This window comes from Salvelinus sp. IW2-2015, linkage group LG10 (genome assembly GCF_002910315.2).
Source record: "Salvelinus sp. IW2-2015 linkage group LG10, ASM291031v2, whole genome shotgun sequence".
Classification (NCBI taxonomy): Eukaryota; Metazoa; Chordata; class Actinopteri; order Salmoniformes; family Salmonidae; genus Salvelinus; species Salvelinus sp. IW2-2015.
The window spans coordinates 1,803,870-1,828,735 of record NC_036850.1 but is presented as its reverse complement, the minus strand read 5'-3'; the positions used below and the strand labels follow the sequence as shown (position 1 = coordinate 1,828,735).

Here is a 24,866-nt window from a genome sequence, read left to right as displayed (position 1 = left end):
CTGACCACAACCACACAATTTATGACCACACAACTATTGACCACTCAACTACTGAACGCAACTAATCACCACAGCCACACATATTTTGTCACACAACTACTGACCACACATCTAAATCACCATAACTACTGAACACCACAATTACTGACCAAAACTACTGATTATTATTGTGACCACCACTACAGCTCTGGTTTGCACTAGATCTGGTGCAGGTCTGCACCTGGGAGTAGCTAGCTAGCACTGCCTCGCACTAGCTCTCGTCTAGCTGTGCTCTATAAAATAGCATATAATTACTACAAACAATAATTGTAACTCTTAAATCATTCCAACTACATATACCAAACCAACTATCACATGTTCAGGCTATCCTAACTTCAAATTATTTTAAACTTAGATCAACTATAACTATATAAAATGTGCGTAAAATAACTCGCCAATATGAATTCTTGAACCGTTCAAGCTAAAAGACACCAAACCAACTTTCACATGTTTACGCTATCCTAAGTTCAAATTCTTATTTTGATTCTCACCTATCATTATATAAATTAGATTAAGTTAGCATAGCCCCCACAACAGTCACTCAAATCATTCAAGCAAAATTCCAAACCAACTTTCATATGTTCAGGCTATTCTAACTTTTCATCTACCTACTTTTCAACTATAACCAGTCGCCACCATTACTACTGCAGACACTATCACCACAAAGCTTTCTAAACCATACATACTAAAAAACGTATTTGCTTTAAATAGTACAGTAAAACTTTTTAAACATCTACCACTACCACAAAAATTCTTAAAGATTAAAGCAAATCCCATCATTTGTACTTCATGAAAAATTACCATCTAGTTTCGATTTGCTTTCATAGATATACAACTTTAGCACCCATTAGTTGAACAATCTAAATAACTGTAACAACAGATTATAGACATAATGTATGCACTTCAATGACCATATTGAAAAATAAGGTCAATTATTTGGTCTGTTGATGGAGCGACCACAAAACTACTGATGATGGTGTGAATGCCAATGGGGGTTTGTTTGTTTGTTGTTTTATCTGACTCGAAAACATCTGAGTCAGTAAAAAGYGCCGAACTTCCTATCACTAATTATTTGGCACTGCTACACTCTGATAACRGAAGAGCGGCTAAACCACAATGACAAACTCTGTTACCAGGACAGCTGGCTGRAGAGAGATGGGCTCCACTCCATAGGTACTTTTTTCATTTACAGCATGAGTGCAAGAGACAGTGGTGGAAGGGACTGGGAACAGCTGCTATCGGGGCTGATTGCCTTATAGTGGCAAAACAATGGAGTCACTTATAAGCCCATCCTTGTCAGGACAACTGCTTTTAGAATCAGCAATGGGGTGATTTGTACTACAATCAATGCAAATGCAACCAGGAACACTCGGTTGAGAATTGTCTGGTCATTCTCTCCAGAGCATGAGAAGGTTTTTTTTTTTAAGGGGGGGGAGTCCGCGAATAGGTAGAGGTGTGAATGGTCATTAGCTAGGTTTCCCTCAATTTGATTTGTCCAAAGATTTTCAAGTGAATAATYGTCACACCAAAAAATATGCACATTTTACCAGCAGCAATGAGTTTCCATCAAAATGTCTTACTGTGAATAGAAATAGAAATGAAATGCATAGTCATAAAAAACTTTTCATTTACCAAATAAAATACAGATGTTCTGTGTTTCCATCCCACTTTTAATATTGTCAATGGTTTTGGCACAAAAAACAGTCTGCGAGATATAGCAAATGTGCCCACTGTCACATGCGCTCCAGCCAACGTCTTGCAGATGCAGTGTGTAGAGGCTATATGATGAGATTATGGATAAGTGGAGATACTGGGGTGCAAAGGAGCWAAATAAATAAATAAATAKAGTATGGGGATGAGGTAGTTGGATGGGCTATTTACAGATGGGCTATGTACAGGTGCAGTGATCTATGAGCTGCTCTGACAGCTGGTGRTTAAAGCTAGWGAGGGAGATAGGAGTCTCCAGCTTCAGTGATTTTTGCAGTTCGTTCCAGTTATTGGCTGCAGAGAACTGGAAGGAAAGGCGGCCAAAGGAAGAATTGGCTTTGGGGGTGACCAGTGAGATATACCTGCTGGAGTGCGTGCTACAGGTGGGTGCTGCTATGATGACCAATGAGCTAAGATAAGGCGGGGCTATACTTATCAGAGACTTGTAGATGACCTGGAGCCAGTGGGTTTGGCGGCAAGTATGAAGCGAGCGCCATCCAACGAGAGCATACAGGTCGCAGTGGTGGGTAGTATATGGGGCTTTGGTGACAAAACAGATGGCACTGTGATAGACTGCATCCAATTTGTTGAGTAGAGTGTTGGAGGCTATTTTGTAAATGACATCACCGAAGTCAAGGATCGGTAGGATGGTCAGTTTTACTAGGGTATGTTAGGCAGCATGAGTGAAGGATGCTTTGTTGCGAAATCGCTTTGTTGTGAAAACCGATTCTAGATTTAATTTTGGATTGGAGATGRTTAATATGAGTCTGGAAGGAGAGTTTACAGTCTAACCAGACACCTAGGTATTTGTAGTTGTCCACATATTCTAAGTCAGGTGCGGGCAGCGATCGGTTGAAGAGCATGCATTTAGTTTTACTTGCATTTAAGAGCAGTTGGAGGCCACGGAAGGAGAGTTGTATGGCATTGAAGCGCGTCTGGAGGTTAGTTAACACAGTGTCCAAAGAAGGGTCAGAGGTATACAGAATGGTGTCGTCTGCGTAGAGGTGGATCAGAGAATCACTAGCAGCAAAAGCGACATCATTGATACAGAGAAGAGAGTCGGCCCGAGAATTGAACCCTGTGGCACCCCCATAGAGACAGCCAGAGGTCCGGACAACAGGCCCTCCGATTTGACACACTGAGCTCTATCAGAGAAGTAGTTGGTGAACCAGGCGAGGAAATCATTTGAGAAACCAAGGCTGTTGAGTGTGCCGATAAGAATGTGGTGATTGACAGAGTCGAAAGCCTTGGCCAGATCGATGAATACGGCGGCACAGTAATGTCTCTTATCGATGGCGGTTATGATATCGTTTAGGACCTTGACTGTGGCTGAGACAGAACTCTGCAGGCTATCTCTGCAGTAGATTGCAACACTGCCCCCTTTGGCAGTTCTATCTTGTCGGAAGATGTTATAGTTAGGGATGGAAATATCAGGGTTTTTGGTGGTCTTCCTAAGCCWGGATTCAGACACGGCTAGGACATCCGGMTTGGCAGAGTGTGCTAAAGCAGTGAATAAAACAAACTTAGGGAGGAGGCTTCGAATGTTAACATGCATGATACCAAGGCTTTTACGGTTACAGAAGTCAACAAATGAGAGCACCTGGGGAGTAGGAGTGGAGCTAGGCACTGCAGGGCCTGGATTAACCTCTACATCACCAAAGGAACAGAGGAGGAGTAGGATAAGGGTACGGCTAAAGGCTATCAGAACTGGTCGTCAGGTACGTTCGGAACAGAGAGTAAAAGGAGCAGGTTTCTGGGTGCGATAGAATAGATTCAAGGCATAATGTACAGACAAAGGTATGGTAGGATGTGAGTACATTGGAGGTAAACCTAGGCATTGAGTAATGATGAGAGAGATATCGTCTCTAGAGACGTTTAAACCAGGTGATGTCACCGCATATGTGGGAGGTGGAACTAAATGGTTGGTTAACATTTTCACTTTTGGATGAATAGCGTGCCCAGAGTGAACTGACTCCTACTCAGTCCCAGATGCTAATATATGCATATTATTAGTATTGGATAGAAAACACTCTGAAGTTTCTAAAACTGTTTGAATGATGTCTGTGAGTATAACAGAACTCATATGGCAGGCAAAAACCTGAGAAAAAATCCAAACAGGAAGTGGGAAATCTGAGGTTAATAGTTTTTGAACTCACCCCTATCGAATACACAGTGGGATATGGTTTATTTTTCACTTCCTAAGGCTTCCACTAGATGTCAACCGTCTTTAGAATGTGGTTTCAGGCTTGTTATGTGAAGGGGGGCCGGATGGGAGATGTTTGAGTAAGGGGTCTGCCTACAGCCTCCTTCTCAATCACGCGCTTTCACTTGAGAGGTTGCTCTCGTTCCAGTGCATTTCTACAGACAATGGAATTCTCCGGTTGGAACATTATTGAACTTTTATGATAAAAACATCCTAAGGATTGATTCTATACTTAGTTTGACAAGTTTCTTCGACATGTAATATAACTTTTTGAACGTTTCGTCCGAATGGACCAGATCGCACTTTTGGATTGTTTACCAAACGCCCTAACAAAAGAAGCTATTGGACATAAATGGACATAAATTATGTGGAACTGCGATTCCTGGGAGTGCATTCTGATGAAGATCATCAAAGGTAAGTGAATATTTCTAATGCTATTTATGAATAATGTTGACTACCCAACATGGCGAATACCACTTTGGGTTAATTTGTCGTCTGCGCCGTACTCAGATTATTGCATGGTTTGCTTTTTCCGTAAAGTTTTTTAAAAATCTGACACAGCGGTTGCATTAAGGAGAAGTGGATCTAAAATTCCATGCATAACAGTTTTATCTTTTATCAATGTTTATCATGAGTATTTCTGTAAATTGATGTGGCTCTCTGCAAAATCACCGGATGTTTTGGAGGCAAAACATTACTGAACATAACGCGCTAAAGTAAACTYAGATTTTTGGATATAAATATGAACTTTATCGAACAAAACATACATGTATTGTGTAACATGTTGTCCCGGGAGTGTCATCTGATGAGGAATATCAAAAATTAGTGATTCATTAATAATAATATGCATATCTTAGCTTCTGGGACAGAGTAGCAGGCAGTTTACTCTGGGCACCTTATTCATCCAAGCTACTCAATACTGCCCCCAGCCATAAGAAGTCAACACAGGTGTGAGTGTTGACAAGGACAAGGCTGGAGATCACTCTGTCATGCTGATTGAGTTCGAATAACAGACTGGAAGCTTCAAAATGAGGGTGGTGCTTGGAATCATTGTTCTTCCTCTGTCAACCATGTTTACCTGCAAGGAAACACGTGCCGACATCATTGCTTTGCAAAAAAAGGGCTTCACAGGCAAGAATATTGCTGCCAGTAAGATTGCACCTAAATCAACCATTTATCGGATCATCAAGAACTTCAAGAAGAGCGGTTCAATTGTTGTGAAGAAGGCTTCAGGGCGCCCAAGAAAGTCCAGCAAGCACCAGGAACATCTCCTAAAGTTGATTCAGCTGCGGGATCAGGGCACCACCAGTACAGAGTTTGCTCAGGAATGGCAGCAGGCAGGTGTGAGTGCATCTGCATGCACAGTGAGGCAAAGACTTTTGGAGGATGGCCTGGTGTCAAGAAGGGCAGCAAAGAAGCCACTTCTATCCAGGAAAAACATCAGGGACAGACTGATATTCTGCAAAAGGTACAGGGATTGAACTGCTGAGGACTGGGGTGAAGTAATTTTCTCTGATGAATCCCCTTTCCGATTGTTTGGGGCATCTGGGAAAAAAGCTTGTCCGGAGAAGACAAGGTGAGCGCTACCATCAGTTCTGTGTCATGCCAACAGTAAAGCATCCTGAGACCATTCATGTGTGGGGTTGCTTCTCAGCCAAGGGAGTGAGATCACTCACAATTTTGCCTAAGAACACAGCCATGAATAAAGAATGGTACCAACACATTAGAGGTCGACCGATTATGATTTTTCAACACCGATACCGATTATTGGAGGACCAAAAAAACGCCGATACTGATTAAATCGGCCAATTTTTTTTCTTTATTTGTAATAATGACAATTACAACAATACTGAATGAACACTTATTTTAACTTAATATAATACATCAATAAAATCAATTTAGCCTCAAATAAATAATGAAACACGTTCAATTTGGTTTAAATAATGCAAAAACAAAGTGTTGGAGAAGAAAGTAAAAATGCAATATGCGCCATGTAAGAAAGCTAACGTTTAAGTTCCTTGCTCAGAACATGAGAACATATGAAAGCTGGTGGTTCCTTTTAAGATGAGTCTTCAATATTCCCAGGTAAGAAGTTTTAGGTTGTAGTTATTATAGGAATTATAGGACTATTTCTCTCTATACCATTTGTATTTCATATACCTTTGACTATTGGATGTTCTTATAGGCACTTTAGTATTGCCAGTGTAACAGTATAGCTTCCGTCCCTCTCCTCGCTCCTAGCTGGGCTCGAACAAGGAACACATCGACAACAGCCACCCTCGAAGCAGCGTTACCCATGCAGAGCAAGGGGAACAACTACTCAAAGTCTCAGAGCGAATGACGTTTGAAACGCTATTAGCGCGCACCCCGCTAACTAGCTAGCCATTTCACATCGGTTACACCAGCCTAATCTCGGGAGTTGATAGGCTTGAAGTCATAAACAGCAGAGGTGCTGGCAAAACGCACAAAAGTGCTGTTTGAATGAATGCTTACGAGCCTGCTGGTGCCTACCATCGCTCAGTCAGACTGCTCTATGAAATCATAGACTTAATTATAACATAATAACACACAGAAATACAAGCCTTAGGTCATTAATATGGTCGAATCCGGAAACTATCATCTCAAAAATAAAACATTTATTCCGTATTCAGTGAAATACGGAACCGTTCCGTATTTTATCTAACGGGTGGCATCCATAAGTCTAAATATTCCTGTTACATTGCACAACCTTCAATGTTATGTCATAATTACGTAAAATTCTGGCAAATTTGTTCGCAACGAGCCAGGCGGCCCAAACTGTTGCATTTACCCTGACTCTGTGTGCAATGAACGCAAGACAAGTGACACAATTTCACCTGGTTAATATTGCCTGCTAACCTGGATTTCTTTTAGCTAAATATGCAGGTTTAAAAATATATACTTCTGTGTATTGATTTTAAGAAAGGCATTGATGTTTATGGTTAGGTACAGTCGATGTGCTTTTTTCGCAAATGCGCTTTTGTTAAATCATCCCCCTTTTGGCGAAGTTGGCTGTCTTTGTTAGGAAGAAATAGTCTCCACACAGTTCGCAACGAGCCAGGCGTCCCAAACTGCTGAATATACCCTGACTTAAAAATATATACTTGTGTATTGATTTTAAGAAAGGCATTGATGTTTATGGTTAGGTACCTTTTTCGCGAATGCGCACCGCATCGATTATATGCAACGCAGGACACGCTAGATAAACTAGTAATATCATCAACCATGTGTAGTTAACTGGTGATTATGATTGATTGATTGTTTTTTATAAGATAAGTTTAATGCTAGCTTGCAACTTACCTTGGCTTCTTACTGCATTCGCGTAACAGGCAGGCTCCTCGTGGAGTGCAATGAGAGGCAGGTGGTTAGAGTGTTGGACTAGTTAACCGCAAGGTTGCAAGATTGAATCCCCGAGCTGACAAGGTAAAAATCTGTCGTTCTGCCCCTGAACAAGGCAGTTAATTTCTTATGGCTGCAGTCCCATTAACGGGATCGATATGACAACAGCCAGTCGAAGTGCAGGGCGCCAAATTCAAAAAACAGAAATCTCATAATTAAAATTCCTCAGACATTCATGTGTTTTATATAATTTTAAAGGTAATTTTGTTTTAAATCCCACCAAAGTGTCCGATTTCAAATAGGTTTTTCAGCGAAAGCACTACAAACGATTATGTTAGGTCACCACAAAACCACAGCCATTTTTTTCCAGCTAAAGATAGCTTCCACAAAAACCAGAATAGAGAAAATTAATCACTAACCTTCGATTATTTATCAGATGACACTCATAGGACTTCATGTTACACAATACATGCATGTTTTGTTTGATTAAGTTCATATTTATATAAAAAAATCTGAGTTTACATTGAGGCGTTAGATTCACTAGTTGCAAAAACATCAAGTGACTTTGCATAGCCACATCGTTTCAACAGAAATACTCAACATAAATATAAATGATAATACAAGTAATACACATAGAATTATAGATATACCTCTCCTTAATGCAACCGCTGTGTCAGATTTAAAAAAAACTTTACGGAAATATAAACCATGCAATAATCTGAGACGGAGCTCAGATGATTAGCCAAATTAGCCACCATGTTGGACTCAACAGAAACCAGAAAATACATGATAAATGTTTCCTTACCTTTGATGAATTCATCAGAATGCAGTCCTAGGAATCCCAGGTCCACAATAAATGCTTGATTTGTTCGTTCATGTCCGTTATTTATGTCAAATTAGCTACTTTCGAATTGTTTACCAAATACCCTAACCAAAGTCTCAAAGCGCGACCACTATAACGTGACGAAATGTCCAAACGTTCCGTTACAGTCAGTAGAAACATGTCAAACGATGTACTGAATCAATCTTTAGAATTTTGTTAACATACATCTTGAATAACGTTCCAACCGGAGAATTAAATCGACTTCAATTGAGAGAAGGAACGGAGCTCACTCTCACGTGAACGCGCCAGTTCAATGCGTGGGCACCTCATGGAAGTGATTACTCATTCCTGTCTCCTTCGAATCCCCTTCAAATTAGAGTCATCAGACTAAGTTCTATTGACTGTTGACATCTAGTGGAAGCCGTAGGAAGTGAAAACCCATCCATATCTCTCTTTATATTCAATAAGACCTTGATTGAAAATATGGCACCCCCAGAAAAAATCCAAACAGGAAGTGGAACTTCTCAGAGTTTTGCCTGCCATATGAGTTCTGTTAATCTCACAGACGTAATTCAAACAGTTTTAGAAACTTTAGAGTGTTTWCTATCCAATACTAATAATAATATGCATATATTAGCAACTGAGACTGAGGAGCTGGCCGTTTACAATGGGCACCTTTCATCCAAGCTACTCAATACTGCCCCTTCAGCCATAAGAAGTTAACCCACCGTTCCTAGGCCGTCYTTGAAAATAAGAATGTGTTCTTAATTAACAAGAGAATCACTGACATGATGTCAGCTGGCCCTTTTGTGGCAGGGCTGAAATGCAGTGGAACTTTTTTGGGGGGATTCAGGTCATTTGCATGGCAAAGAGGGACTTCGCAATGAATTGCAATTCATCTGATCACTCTTCATAACATTCTGGAGTATATGCAAATTGCCATCATACAAACTGAGGCAGCAGACTTTGTGAAAATGTATATTTGTGTCATTCTCAAATCTTTTGGCCACAACTGTACAGTACTAAATCCATGTGTATGTATAGTGTGCATCTTATCGTATGTGTGTGTGTGTGTCTGTGCCAATGTTTGTGTTGCTTCACAGTCCCCGCTGTTCCATAAGGTTTTTTTTTTAATCTGTTTTTTAAATCTAATTTTACTGCTTGCGTCAGTTACTTGATGTGGAATAGAGATCCATGTCGTCATGGCTCTAAGTAGTACTGTGTGCCTCCCATAGTCTCTTCTGTACTTTGGGTCTGTGAAGAGACCTCTTGTGGCATGTCTTGTGGGTTATGCATGGGTGTCCGAGCTGTGTGCCAGTAGTTTAGACAGACAGCTTGGTGCATTCAACATAAATAGAACTAGTGATGAAGTCAATCTCTCCTCTACTTTCAGCCAGGAGAGATTGACATGCATATTATTAATATTAGCTCTCTGTGTACATCCAAGGGCCAGCCGGGCTGCCCTGTTCTGAGCAAATTGCAATTTTCCTACGTCCTTTTTTGTAGCACCTGACCACACGACTGAACAATCGTCAAGGTGCGACAAAACTAGGGCGTGTAGGATCTGCCTTGTTGATAGTGTTGTTAAGAAGGCAGAGAGCATCGCTTTATTACAGACAGACTTCTCCCCATCTTAGCTACAAATGCATCAATATGTTTTGACCATGACGGTTTACAATCTAGTGTTACTCCAAGCAGTTTAGTCATCTCAACTTGTTCAATTTCCACATTTAGTACAATATTTAGTTGAGGTTTAGTTAGTGTTTTATTCCAAATAACATGCTTTTAGTTTTAGAAATATTTAGGCCTAACTTATTCCTTGCCAACCACTCTGAAACTAACTGCAGCTCTGTTAAGTGTTGCAGTCATTTCAGTCGCTGTAGTAGCTGACGTGTATAGTGTTGAGTCATCCACATACATAGAAACTCTGTCAGTGGCATGTCATGAGTAAAAATGTAATTTTGATAAGACCAACACAACCTTAAATGGTTTGAAAAATGGTGGCATAAACATTGAAACAGCTATGCATTCTAAGACACCAGGCATTATTACATTATGCCCCGTCTTAGTGCTACATGTAGTAATACTACAGAATAGTCGCTTCACTTTTGGTTGACGTTTGACTGAACAGTATAAAACAATCAACATGAAGAAATCCCCATTTAAATCACTTAGTGTTGCAACCCTAGGGTCATGCACAACTCATAAAGCAAATGTTGAACTTTTATTATTCAAAAACACAATGCCATCATACTGCCAGAAATGTGGAAAATATTGTGATAAGGTATTTTGCCCATGTCACCCAGCCATATCCTACAATCTAATGTTAAACACAGACAAATACACTGACTGACTTAGATTCATTTCGTTATCCACATAAAAGTGCAGTTCATGCTTCGGCTATGCACAATTCCATTTCATTCCTTCCACATAATGATATCCATTACTGAGTTCAAGGTCTAGATTGTCAGTGATAGACAGATCATTTATTGGTTTGTTGCAGCTCCAGACAAGTAATCAAATTGATTCTGGTGAAAGGGGCAAAACAATAAACAAATAAAAATTCCAGTAATTATTAACCTAGTTTCATGGTTTTTTGGTGGCTGCTTTACATGGAACTACGTGACAGACTGTTGAGACTTATCTTACTTTTGGACTTCTTTCACATAAGTAGAATTCAATATTGTTGCTGTCAGAAGCAAGCAGTGGATTCACCAAAGAAGCTTTGCAGTAGTGYCTTGTGCCAACACTGACGGTATTTTCATTGGGCACCAAACCTGTGTTCGAAGTGCAATTGGTCCATTTTATCAACATAACATATTACCCTTAAAAGAGGACAAGTCAAAAAAGTGCAGGTTAATGACTAACCTTCTTGAGGGCTGGTTGGACTCGGTTCCTTGGACCGATTTCTCCATGGTCGTTTAACTAGTGGCATGTTAGTTAATCTGTAAATCATCAAGAATGTCTTAACCTCAAAAGCAGAAATTGAAAAGTGTATCGCGCTTGAAAACCATTATTTCTACAGAGGGACTTCACCTCTGTACAGGGGAGACTTGAGGTGTGTGAAGGGTTAGACCTGCAAGGGCATGAATCAAATTGCAGCAAGTTGACACGGTAGGACAACTTTTGCTATTTATAGCCAAAAGCATTCAATGTTTAAAACCCAGGACGATTGAGGCACATGCAGAATCAGCTGAACACTCAAAGGTTATCGCGATAAGAGTTGAAGCACTAAGCACCACTGTCGTTAAATCTGACTTAACTCAATCCTCCTGACACCAGCAACTTTTCAAGAGACAGAGAAGAAGTCCAACAAATGTATGGCCTGTTTATTAGGGATGTAAGGATTCACCAATACAGATGGGAATCCAGTTCCAACGTTTAAGATACCAGTGCATCGGTTCTTGGGACCCCAAACCAATACGATTGTAGTATGTGTCGGTCATAAAACGTTTTCTATTGCTTTCCTCCTTCCTCCCGAAAATACCTCATTTTTTATGACTGAACTGGTGCGTCCTCAATTGCATATGTAACTGTGTGTGACAGTAATTGGCATCTTGCATGCCAAGCAACCCCAATACCTGTCAATAGTTTTTGTAACAACTCTGCGCACAGTGCCCAGCTTCCCATGTTGTCCAACGAGAGGTAGGCCTATCCCTGATCAAATATTTGCTCATCTGCGCAGCACCTTCAGCATTCAAATGCTTGTAAAAATGACTTAGGCAATATTTAATCATTGGCTTCATTAGTTAGGTGACAACCAATGTAATTTGCTGGGATATTGTTATCAAATGTGCTGTAGAAAATGGTGGTTTACTGGAATAAAAGTAGGCTACCGGACAGACAACAGTTGGGGCTTACATCATTTATATTATTGTTGCACGGTACACCGAGTTTTGATACTAGAACATGAAACATGTTGTTTCGGTACTAGAATTTTTGTTACTTTCGGTACTTTTGTAAAATGTGGCTCGTGTCATCTACTGATTGAGAGAAGATCAAGTCTGTCTATCAGCACAGCCAATGTCCCCTTATAGAGCAAGCCTTCTCCATCAGTGCCTGCTCTACTTTCTCATTGCTAGCTCTAGCCTGTCCTGAGGAACCACTGCACTCACTGGGTGTCTGGGATGCATCACCACTTATGCAGCACAGAAGTTAACACACTTGAATAATGCAACACTGCGTCATCTTAGCGACCGCATTGGTCTAAGGTTCAGCAATGGCTGAAGAATTGCAACATTTACCTGGAGCTAACTCTGCAAATAGCACTGTTGGGTGACTTGAAAAGCCATAGTCAATAGATCAACAATATAAAAATACTTTAAGTACAAATATTCATTATAATTTGTAATCTGGAGAAACTATGAGAATAGAAAGGCTCATGAAACATTACATTACAGCACAGTTGAAAAATATATGGCAATTAGAAAGTTTTCAGAGATCGATGGGAGGYGTTGAGGGTAGCTGAAGGGTGGGACTAAAAACAAATAAAAACAAATTTAAAAAAGATAACTCATGTAAAATATACAGTGTCTGTAATATGTATATAGTATAAGCTGTACGTAGAAGCCTAAGTATCGTTGTTCATTATTTTTCTCCAATAAGGGGAGGGGTGGTAGGATTATGGTAAAATAATAAAGGAAAGAAATATTTTAAATAAATATATATTGGGTATTGGAAATTATGCAGATAATTACATTGATAGAACCCATAATCTATCTGCAATATTAAAGCTGATCCACCCCAAAAATAACAAACGGACTGTGTGTGTGAGAATGACATCATCGGTCTTAAAGATACACTTTAATAAAAGAAGAGATTGCTTATTTTATGCAAATGTTGTTGATCAGCATAATAAAATAAGTCCCAAATGGAAGGGAAGCTGATTGTTTTTCATCTGTAGCCTCATGAAATCAGCAAAAACAAGCACAATAACTCAATGAATGCACACACTCCTATTGAATATGCAGTCTCTTGTGTATTGTAAATAGGCCCAAGCTACATCTTGATTTACCCAGCTTATCAATAAAGATGTATCATTCAAATAAACTATTACTATTAAGTTATATGTAGATAGATCAGTAAGAAAAACAAAGTCTAATTGAAAGTATGATTGTATAATTGATTCATTAATGCATACATCAAAAAATCAAACATTTAAATAGAATGATATTGAACTCAAAAGATCTGTCTGGATCAAGTGCCATTCTGTGACTGGCTAAGGAGTCTTCTTTTTTGCTGCGGTATTGTTTTGGAATCGAGTATCGTGATGGTATCGCGTATCGTGATACTAAACCCTGTATCGAAGTAAAAATTCTGGTATAGTGACAATCATTTATTTTGCTCAGGGTCACCATCATAAATTATTCTGGTAGTTTTGCTTTAAAAAGTCAGTGTATTACATGAACTGGATAAAGTTGTTCATTTTATAAAAAGGACAGCAATCGTTTTTGCAAGCCTCACAGCACCGAATAGTTGCAAACGGTCAAAACCACTCACTTTTGAGACGGGTCAAATCCAAAGCCGTCTAATATTCATCGGCTATGTCTCCATTTTTTTWAAGATAACGATACATTACTAGCTCAAAACACTTAGGGCTCCTGAGCTCCATCAGCAGCAGATTTAGAATGGAAAATCACTGTCTTCATGCAAATGTTAGTATATCGAACCACATCATATCAAACCGAATTGTTCCGTTCCTCTGATCAAACTGCATCGCACAGAATCGTTTCGACCGAAAATGTATTGTTCCTGTATCGTATCGGAGCTGATGCATCTGGATGCGAATCATCATTGAAAGGGAAACACCCTACTGTTTATCTACTGCTCCCAGGCAACATCCTAAAGAGGATATAAAACAGGTTGCTAGCCACGAACCAAGTTCCGCCGTCCAAGACACCACCAGTATATTCAATTCTTATTTGTACAGAGGATAATGAACAGCTCCAGTCTTTTATGACTGTTTCTTGAGGACAAGCACTTGATGGGCCATAACACGGCAATCACAAAACRTTTAAAACAGCAAGCACTTCACCGCACAGCGCTCACTGTGAGCAGTTACCTCCCTGTTAATGAACTTTTTGCTAGTGTCCCAATTTACAGATGAACACTGCTTTTAAACTTTTACAAATAATTTAACAGGTCAGAGTTCACATTGGCCATTTGATACATGTAGTTGACATGTGTTGAGCAACACAACTCTTTATAAATGAATTGTGTGTGTGCCTGAGTGGTTACGCCCCAAACAAAGTACAAATGAGTCTAGAAGTTCATGGTTTAGATCCATGTGACTGCCTATCCTGCATTCTCTCCTCCTGCTCTATATTCTCCTCTGTTTTTGAACATATAAAAGAAGGGATTCTAGTCTCAACATTTAAAAATGTACACGTCAAAATGGCAAAAATACTAACAAGGGACATTTATTTTCAAATGACGGAGCTTCAAGTAATTACATAATTACTTAAGCCTCCTCTGAATTATGGAAGGGGGAAAAATCTGGGAATTGAGTCTGGGAAATGTAATTAAGTCAACCATCCTGACCCCCAGTAATAATTTTTGGAGGCTTTTGAAATCCCATGGCTGGTATAATGCATTCTTTGTTTTCTAGACTAGATCCAGTTAAAGTTGAGCCTTAAGTCCACTGGCCCCTTCCCCCAGTAACCGAGCTCACAGCACCAACTGTTCCAAAGATAGAATACAACAGTCCCTTACTCTTCCTTCTTCTCACCCTATTCATCAGAATTGTTCCTGTAACCAAGAAAGTGAGGTAAGTGAACTAAATGACTTATCGTCCCTTAACAGTCACTTCTGTCATGATGAGGTGCTTGGAGAAAATAGTTAAGGACAATATCGCCTCCACCTTACCTGACACCCTAGACTAACTACAATTTGCATATCGCCCAAACAGATCCAGACTACGCAATCGCCAATGCACTGCACAGTGCCTATCCCACCTGGACAAGAGAAATACCTATGTAAGAATGTTGTTCATTGACTACAGCTCAGCCTTCAACACCATAGTGCCCCCCAAGCTCATCACTAAGCTCAGGGCCGTGGGTCTGAACCCCTCCCTGTGCAACTGGATCCTGGACTTCCTGATGGGCCGATTCCAAGTGGTGAAGGTAGGCAACAACACCTCTACCACGCAGATCCGCAACACGAGGGAAACCCACATGGGTGCGTGCCTACCACCCTCCTGTACTTCCCGTTTACCCATGACAYKGTGGCCACGCATGTCTCAAACTCAACAACGAGACAGCGTACAGGGAGGAGGTGAAAGGCCTGGCGGAGTGGTMCCATGAAAATAACCTCTCCCTCAACGTCAAAACGAAGGAGCTGATCGTGGACTACAGGAGACAGCAGAGAGCGCACATCCACACCGACGGGGCCACAGTAGAGAGGGTCAAAAGCTTCAAGTTCCTCAGCATGCACATTACTGACAACCGGAAATGCTGAAGAAATTCGGCCCTTAAGACCGTCACAAACTTCTACAGATGCACCATTGAGACCYTCCTGTCGGGCTGTATCACCCCCTAGTACGGCAATTGCACAGTCCACAACCTCAGGGCTCTCCAGAGGGTGCTGCGGACAGCCCAATGCATCACCGGTGCACACTGCCTGCACTTCAGGACATTTACAAGCACCCGGTGTCACAGGAAGTCCAAGAAGATCATCAAGGACCTCAACCACCCGAGCCACTYCTTGTTCATCCCGCTACCATCTAGAAGGTGGAGACAGTACAGGTGCATCAAAGCTGGGACCGAGAGACTGAGAAACAGCTTCCATCTCCAGGCCATCAGACTGTTGAACAATCGTCACCTCTAGCCGGCCTCCACCCAGTACCATGCCCTGAATCTTAGTCACTGTTCTAGCCGGCAACCACCCGGTACTCTACCCTGCACCTCAGAAACTGATGCCCTACGTACATAGAGTCAGTGTTTTCCATGGATTAGACAGCCAAATAGGGCAGTGTTAGTCTTATCAGATGTTCTATAAAACACAGGAAAAACTTAATTTTGACTACACTTGGCCTTTAAAAGAATCCTGAGGAGGATTCACCATCTTCATCAAATGTTTTAATAATTTATCTGCAATTAAATAACCAAAAAGCCAAATTTGGGAGCCAAATGAACAGCTTTCTTACCAATGCAATTCGGTAAGCTACTGACAAGTCACTCAATTGAACGTCACTGCCTGGAAAGTCTTGATGGACTTCGTATTGAAAATAAATTAGATCTTTAGTATACTTGTCCAGATGCGATACCGTGGACATAACAACTTTGTATGATTTTATTAATAGCAAGGATATACTTTATTCAGTCGGTTCTATACCTTTTATAAACTAGTCAAGCTTGCTGTCAATCAAAGAACTCCGTGGCTGCATATGAAACACGCCAGGGTCCAACGTTAACTTTTGTTGTTTTGTCACTGGTCCGGTTGGCCAAAAATCTACTGGGCCAAATTCCGGCTAGCAGTGTTCACCCCTGTCCCTTCTTCTTTGGGGTTTATCAGCGGCTGGCAACTAATGTTATTGTGCATTAACGCCACCTACTGTACTGGAGTGCCCCCACCTCTCCTAACTTAAAATTTGACCAATAGAAGTATAAAGGGTTCCTGAATTGCAGGCCGCAATTGCACCCTTCTCCTATATCTATTAAAAMGATTAATTTGTATTAACAAGCTGTTTAGTATAATTAAGCAATGCAAGTCATAACTATTCTTTAGAATTGAATTGTTTTATTCATTTCTGCATTCATTTTTGTTTCTAAAGCATGACATTGAGAATATGACGCTGCCCCTTTAAGACAAACGTTCCAAAATAGATATCAACATGGCTACCGTAGGCCAATAGAGTTGTCCTTTTTTTCTTTCTTCATTTAGCAGACTATCAACAGTAGCCAGCATATTGCTAGTATGTTCACTATTGAAGGTTTACTTTTGTAAATCAAATGCCTAAAATAAATAAACTTAACGAGTAGATTGATGGGCGGTTCTTTTTGATCTGGACAGCTGACATGTGAAGGCATCATTCATGTACTGCTCGAGAAGTTGTAACTCGCGGGAGCGTGGTGGTGCTTGAATGAACAGCCAAGAATATTGCTTAAATACAAATAGCATGACATTTACGCGTGTAGTCTTCAATGGTTATCTTTGGCAACAGAGCAGGTGAATGTTTATTTGGAATGCAAAAATGCGCTGAGAAGTTACTGGTCACTGACGAAATCCACTGGCCAACATGTTTTTACCAGTGGTGTAAAGTACTTAAGTAAAAATACTTTTAAAGTAATACTTAAGTAGTTTTTTGAGTATRTGTACTTTACCTTTTTTAAATTTATTTTTAACCCCTCCACCACCACACATCTTCGGAGGACAAATATCTTTGTTTTTCGACAGCTTTTCTGCTACATATCCATACATTTTAAGAAGTCACATAACAATAAAACAAGCTCTTTAATCCCAACCCTCAGTCACTCTCAGCCCATCCCACCTTTCACCATAGAGCATCCTCGTTTGGTTTCCATGGGCCATATATTTTTCCGTTGTGCTGTGATGTTTCACTTTTTTTTTTTTTAAACCTTTCTAAATCGTATAGTTTCCACAGATTGTAAGCTAAAGATGAAAACCTTTCCTACGAGTATTATTATATTATTTATTGACTGACTGAGGCTTTCCAAATCGCCCAACACTGCTATTTGTAAGGTACATTTTAAGTGCATGTTGTGATTTTTTAACCATTCCTGAACCTGTGACCAGAAACAAGCTTTACTTTACTATTTATGTTTTTGACTTATTTATTATTATTTTTTTTTTTACTTTTAACTTTTAATTTTACTTCACTACATGCCTAAAGAAAATGATGTACTTTTTACTCCATAAATTTCACCTGACACCCAAAAGTACTGTTACATTTTGAATGCTTAGCAGCACAGGGAAATGGTCTTATTTACACACTTATCAAGAGAACATCCCTGGGTCATCACCACTCTTAACTGACTTGCCTAGTTAAAAGGTTCAWTAAAATAAATAATCTGAAATAAATAAAAAATGGTGGATCGGGATCTGACTGGGCCACTCAAGGATCTCTGTACTTTGCTCCGTTCATATTTCCCTCGATCCTGACTAGTCTCCCAATCCCTGCTGCTGAAAAACATCCCCAAAGCATGATGCTGCCAACATCATGCTTCTCCGTAGGGATGGTGCCAGGTTTCCTCCAGAAGTGACGCTTGGCACTCAGGCCAAAAMAGTTCAATTTTGGTTTCATCAGACCAGAGAATCTTGTTTCTCAGAGTCCCTTAGGTGTCTTTTGGCAAACTCCAAGTGGGCTGTCACACTTTTTACTGAGGAGTGGCTTCTGTCTGGCCACTCTACCATAAAGGCCTGATTGGTGGAGTGCTGCAGAGATGGTTGTCCTTCTGGAAGGTTCTGCCATCTCCACAGAGGAACTCTGGAGCTCTGTCAGAGTGACCGTCAGGTTCCCTGACCAAGGCCCTTCTCCCCCGATTGCTCAGTTTAGCTGGGCGGCCAGCTCTAGGAAGAGTCTTGCTGGTTCTAAACTTCTTAAATTTACGAATGATGGAGGCCGCATCCCGAGTGGCCCAGCGATCACTACAGACCTGTGTTCCATCTCAGGCTGTGTCACAGTCGGCCTTGACCGGGAGACCCATGAGGCGGCGCACAATTGGCCCAACGTCGTTCAGGTTAGGGGGGATTTGGGCGTCTGGGATTTCCTTTCATTGTCCCATCGCACTCTAGCTACTCCTTGTGGCGGGCCGGGCGCCTGCAAGCAGTCATCGGTCGCCATGTCATTATGGGGTACTGTGTGTAGATTGATGATGAAAATGTTTTAATAACGCTAAAACAACAAAATGTGGAAATGTCAAGGGGTCTGAATACTTTCTCGAACTTTCTCGAATGCACTTTGTGTGTGTGTGTGGATGTATGTACGTACAAACACACACACACACACACACACACACACAAAAGTTTGGACACACTTACTAACTACATGTTTTTCTGTATTTTTACCATTTTCGACCTTGTAGAATAGTAGCGAAGAAATCAAAACAATGAAATAACACATATGGAATAATGTAGATACCAAAAAAGTGTTACACAAATCAAAATATATTTTATATTTGAGATTCTTCAAAGTAGCCACCCTTTGCCTTGATGGCAGCTTTGCATTCCCTCAACCAGCTTCACGAGGTAGTCACCTGGAATACATTTCAATTAACAAGTGTGCCTTGTTAAAAGATKATTTGAGGAATTTCTTTCCTTCTTAATGCGTTTCAGCCAATCAGTTATGTGACAAGGTAGGGGTGGTATACAGAATATAGCCCTATTTGGTAAAATACCAAGTCCATATTATGTCAAGAACAGCTCAAATAAGCAAAGAGAAACGACAGTCCATCATTACTTTCAGACATGAAGGTAAGTCAATGCGGAAAATGTCAAGAATTTAGAAAGTTTCTTTAAGTGTAGTCGTTTAAAAAAGCGCTATGATGAAACTGCCTCTCACGAGGACCGCTCATTAGAGTTAACTGCACCTCAGATTGCATCCCAAATAAATGCTTCACAGAGTTCAAGTAACAGACACATCTCAACATCAACTGTTCAGAGGATACTGCGTGAATCAGGCCTTCATAGTCGAATTGCTGCAAAGAAACCACTACTAAAAGGTCACCAATATGAAGAAGAGACTTGCTTGGGCCAAGAAACACGAGCAATGGACATTAGACTGGTGGAAATCTGTCCTTTGGTCTGATGAGTCCATATTTAAGATTTTTGGCTCCAACCACCGTGTCTTTGTTAGACGCAGAGTAGGTGAATGGATGATCTCCGCTTGTGTGGTTCCCACCATGAAGCATGGAGGAGGAGGTGTGATGGTGTGGGGTGCTCTGCTGGTGACACTGTCAGTGATTTATTCAGAATTCAAGGCGAACTTAACCAGCATGGCTATCACAGCATTCTGAAGCGATACCCCATCCCATATGGTTTGCGCTTAGTCGGACTATCATTTGTTTTTCAACAGGTCAATGACCCAAAACACACCTCCAGGCTGTGTAAGGGCTATTTGACCAAGAAGGAGAGTGATMGAYTGCTGCATCAGATGACCTGGCCTCCATAATCACCCAACCTCAACCCAATTGAGATGGTTTGGGATGAGTTGGATCGGGATGAGTTGGATCGCAGAGTGAAGGAAAAGCAGCCAACAAGTACTCAGCATATGTGGGAACTCRTTCAAGACTCCTTCAAGGCAAAGGGTGGCTACCTTGAGGAATCTCAAATATAAAATATATGTTGGTTTGTTTAACACTTTTTTGGTTACTACATGATTCCATATCTGTCTTCACTATTATTCTACAATGTAAAAAATAGCAAAAATAAAGAAAAACCCTTGAATGAGTAGGTGTGTGCAAACTTTTGACTGGTACTGTATGTATGTATATATAAATAAAACTACATTTTTGGGGGATTGTGTGTGTAGTGATTTGTTTTGGATTATTGCTAGGTATTACGGCATTGTTGGTGCTAGAAACACAAGCATTTCGCTGCCSCTGCGATAAMATCTGCACATCTGTGTACACGACCAATAAACTTTGATTTCATTTTAAAAAGTACCATGGGTGGGGGAATAGGTATGGAGCATGCATGCATATACCATTTCACTCCACAGCCAGAAGGGGAGAGACAGAAGGGTGTGGGGTAAAGGTATGGGTGTAGGTGTTTTAAATCAGCCTAATTCCTCAGCATATGTGGAGCAGAGAGGGGTGACATGTTAAGACATGCGCTCTGTTTTTGGCCAGACGCAATCAGGCGATAGAGAATAGTATCCATGCCTTCAAACCCAACCACAAATGTAATATTATAATATCCCTCACCTGGGATCCCTCACCTCACAATACATTTTTCAGTGTCAGAATGTGTTTTAAGACTGTTGCTTCGAGGTCATTCTCTTCCTGGTGGCATTCTCTTCCTGGTGGCATTCAAACAGAAAGCAAAACAGACAGAAAACATTGATTCCGCAACATCTTCCATCTCAAAGGACACCATGAAGATAAGGCATGGATTTTACAATAGACTTGAAAGTTTCAAGGGAGTGAGTTGTAATATTCTCTCTCTCAAACTGTCTTCATCTATAAATATCTACATCCACATCCCTGACAAAAACTGAGCCAAGTCATCAAAACGTGTGGCAACTGACAGGGACTTGAGGATAACAACAAAATATGTCATAGAGGGCTTGTCAAATCACCTCACTTAATTATGGGGTGTTGACTCTGGTCATTTGAGCACAGCACACTTCTGACAGAGAGGCCATGCATGGAGTTCAATGACACTACACCTACTTTGCTGCTGGGAGCATTATCATTTGTACAGGGAGTAAAATCTTTGCCATTGGAACAACACTGTGTACGAAAACTTATAAAAAGACACAAAGGTTATGGATTGGCCTACAGTACACACCCAAACATATTGGCACATTTTGTCCCTGCTCCAGAAAAGGATATTCTATAACACACAGGCACCATAATCTAAACCACATAAATGCAACTTAACCAGGTCATAAAACAGGTTATAGCCAAGTCAAAACAACAGAGGGCCTGGACACTATCTTACATAAAACCAATTAAGCCAAATTAGACAGACAAGTCTATGTGGAGAAAACAACCCATAGTGACATGAACACTCAAATCAAATTTGATTGGGTCGCGTACATATATTTTGCAAATGTTGTCGTGGTTGTAGCTAAATGCTTATGTTCCTAGCTCCAAAAGTGTAGTTACACCTAACAACACAACAAACACATGTAAATAAAGGAATTAAGAAATATTAGAACGAGCCATACCAGTCCAGAATATAAATATGTAATGATGGTGTGTATAGACATTTTGAATGGTATACGAATAGAAAAGGTGTGTACAGCAGTAGTTCTATAGGATGAGCCTTGACTTGAATACAGTATATACAGATGAAGTGGGTAAAACAGCATGTAAACATGATTAAAGTGACCAGTATTCAACGACTGTGTGCATAGGGCAGCAGGTCTCTAAAGTGCAGGTTTGAGTACCCGTACACAGTGCACAAAGACAAATACAAGTATCTGCATTTGGCTGGTCAACAATGATCCCATCGGGATCTTACATATCAGCTTGGTTCGTAAGTGGAGTCAGGAGTCACACCTGATTTAGGGTGAGATACGAGCTGTTCACTGATGGGGTACTGAGTTGAGGATAAGGTTGGGATGAGCTGATTCTAGATTTGTGGTAAATTGCAACTTCAAGATTAAGAACAATTTTGCAAAAGACAGGCTGTAATTAATTGAGGAAGTGAGCATAATGACAGGTGTTTATCCAGTGAACTTGCAGGTTGACTCAATGCATTTAGGCACTATGTACCTAATATCTAGTTCCCAACTGTTACACAGGCCAGGTGTGCACTCTTCTGATAATAAATATACAATGACATTGGCAGGATTTTGGCTTTATGAACTAGATTCCGTTACGTAAAATCATAAACATTTTGATCACTCCTCAGGACGTTTGTAAGACAAACACCATTCAAGCTTAGATGTCTAGTATTTAGTTAAATGCATGAATCAATCTTCAAAGAATTCTTGTTCTCTTCACAGGTACAAATTAATATACTACATTAAAATATCCAACAGCAAATGAGGGATTGTTGTCATACAGTAAGTGAATGATGCACCCAGAACTGTGACTTTTAAGCTACTCAAAACAACACCAGATAACACAGCTAATTACCACTATTAGTGCAATCTCGCAATCAGCGTGAATGACATTTCGACCAATAGAATATTCTGAAATTATTATCATCATACCTCCAAAATCTTGTCCAAATCATCTTTGGTGAGACAGGGGTAGTCTTCTAGTATTTTATCCCTTTGTGCATTGTACTGTTTTGCAGCAAGTTTCCAATTCGGTTCCTCGAGAACTTGGAATATTGCTGCCCCGATGGACAGATAAAAAATTATCGCAGAAGTCAATAGAGGACCTTTATCCACCATACTTAAATGGCTCAACTTTTCAATTCGCGGGAGAGGGGTCCCAATTTAAATGTGTAAGTGTTGTCCCAAGCACATGCTCAACAGTCTTTTGGGGCGGCTTGACTTTTATTCCTTACGAGTCTTTTGAAAAACTTGTCGAAAATACCTCTGGTACCATTTGCTCTGGTGAAAATAATAAGAAAGTGTACATAAATGTATCCGAACTGGGCGAATGGGAAGGCTGTGCTGAAATGTCAACACAGATGCGTGTTTATTCGGTGCCGCAGTTTGCTCTCCACGTGCGCGGCTCGGTTGCAAATGATTACGGGCTACGGAGATGCCAAGGCTACTACTGAAACTTGTGGGGGAGTGGAGAAACGCACAAAAAGATCCGCCCATTAGCCATTAGAATAGGCTCTTCTAGTCTTCTAGTCTGGGGGGTGGGGGTTCTGCTGGTAATGCCTGCTCCTCCAGCCTAAATTGTTCTAGTCTGGGGGGTGGGGGTTCTGCTGGTAATGCCTGCTCCTCCAGCCTAAATTGAAAGCATTACTTTTTATTTCACGTTTCAGTTTTCATTTGAAGCTGACTTTCGTTGTTATCATTGCAGAGGCCTATCTAAAAATATTTTACTATGTCAGGCAGCGGTGGAAAAAGTACCCAATTGTCACACTTGATTAAAAGTAAAGATACTTTAGTAGAAAATGACTAATGTAAAAGTGAAAGTCACTCAGTAAAATACTACTTTAGTAAAAGTCTACAAGTATTTTTTATTTTACCTTTATTTAACTAGACAAGTCAGTTAAGAACAAATTCTTATTTACAATGACGGCCTACCAAATTGCAACTGCATGCAATGTCGTGAGGGAGACAAATATTTAGCTCCTATTAGAAATAGAATAGGCTCTTCTAGTCTGGGGGGTGGGGGTTCTGCTGGTAATTCCTYCTCCTCCAGCCTAAATTAAAAGCATTACTTTTTATTTCACGTTTCAGTTTTCATTTCAAGCTGACTTTCGCTTCGGCTTGCCAGGTCATTATTGTGGTGAAATTGTTTAATGTTTTTCCTTCATCTCATTTATTCAGTGCGTTCGTTGACGTGGGCCCCCAAGGCGTTTGCCAGGGATAATTACAATACATTATTATTTTATAATTTCGAGGCCACATAACTTTATTTTTCCCAGAAGGAACTTCAGTTGTGGCAAACATTTCACACATGACAAATCCAAGAACATTGTGCAACAATAATGGCACTAATACAAGGAAGCTGTCATTGTTGTTATCATTGCAGAGGCCTATCTAAAAAATATTTTACTTTGTCAGGCAGCGGTGGAAAAAGTACCCAATTGTCACACTTGATTAAAAGTAAAGATACTTTAGTAGAAAATGACTAATGTAAAAGTGAAAGTCACTCAGTAAAATACTACTTTAGTAAAAGTCTACAAGTCTTTTTTATTTTACCTTTATTTAACTAGACAAGTCAGTTAAGAACAAATTCTTATTTACAATGACGGCCTACCAAATTGCAACTGCATGCAATGTCGTGAGGGAGACAAATATTTTAGCTCCTAGGTTAGGGCCCTTTATTTTGAATAAATCTAACAAATGTGAGTTGTTAGAATATATAAAAGGTAACCGTTTCTATGAAGTACATATGTTCTTTTCACCAACTACTCTAAGTAACTATCTGTCTTATGTACCCATACCAAATGTAAAATATCATACTAATTTGAGTG

General features: G+C 40.3%; 1 protein-coding gene across 1 annotated transcript in view; it reads right to left on the bottom strand.

Annotated features, from left to right (window-relative positions):
* The window catches only part of kcnk5a (potassium channel, subfamily K, member 5a), a 53,957-nt gene extending 30,483 nt beyond the window's left edge, over positions 1-23,474 (bottom strand). Inside the window, exon 1 of the mRNA XM_023995102.2 lies at positions 22,972-23,474. Within this exon, the coding sequence (XP_023850870.1) occupies positions 22,972-23,157 (186 nt within the window). The 5' untranslated portion in view covers positions 23,158-23,474. The remainder of the gene's footprint in view (positions 1-22,971) is intronic.
* Positions 23,475-24,866: the final 1,392 nt, after the last annotated feature.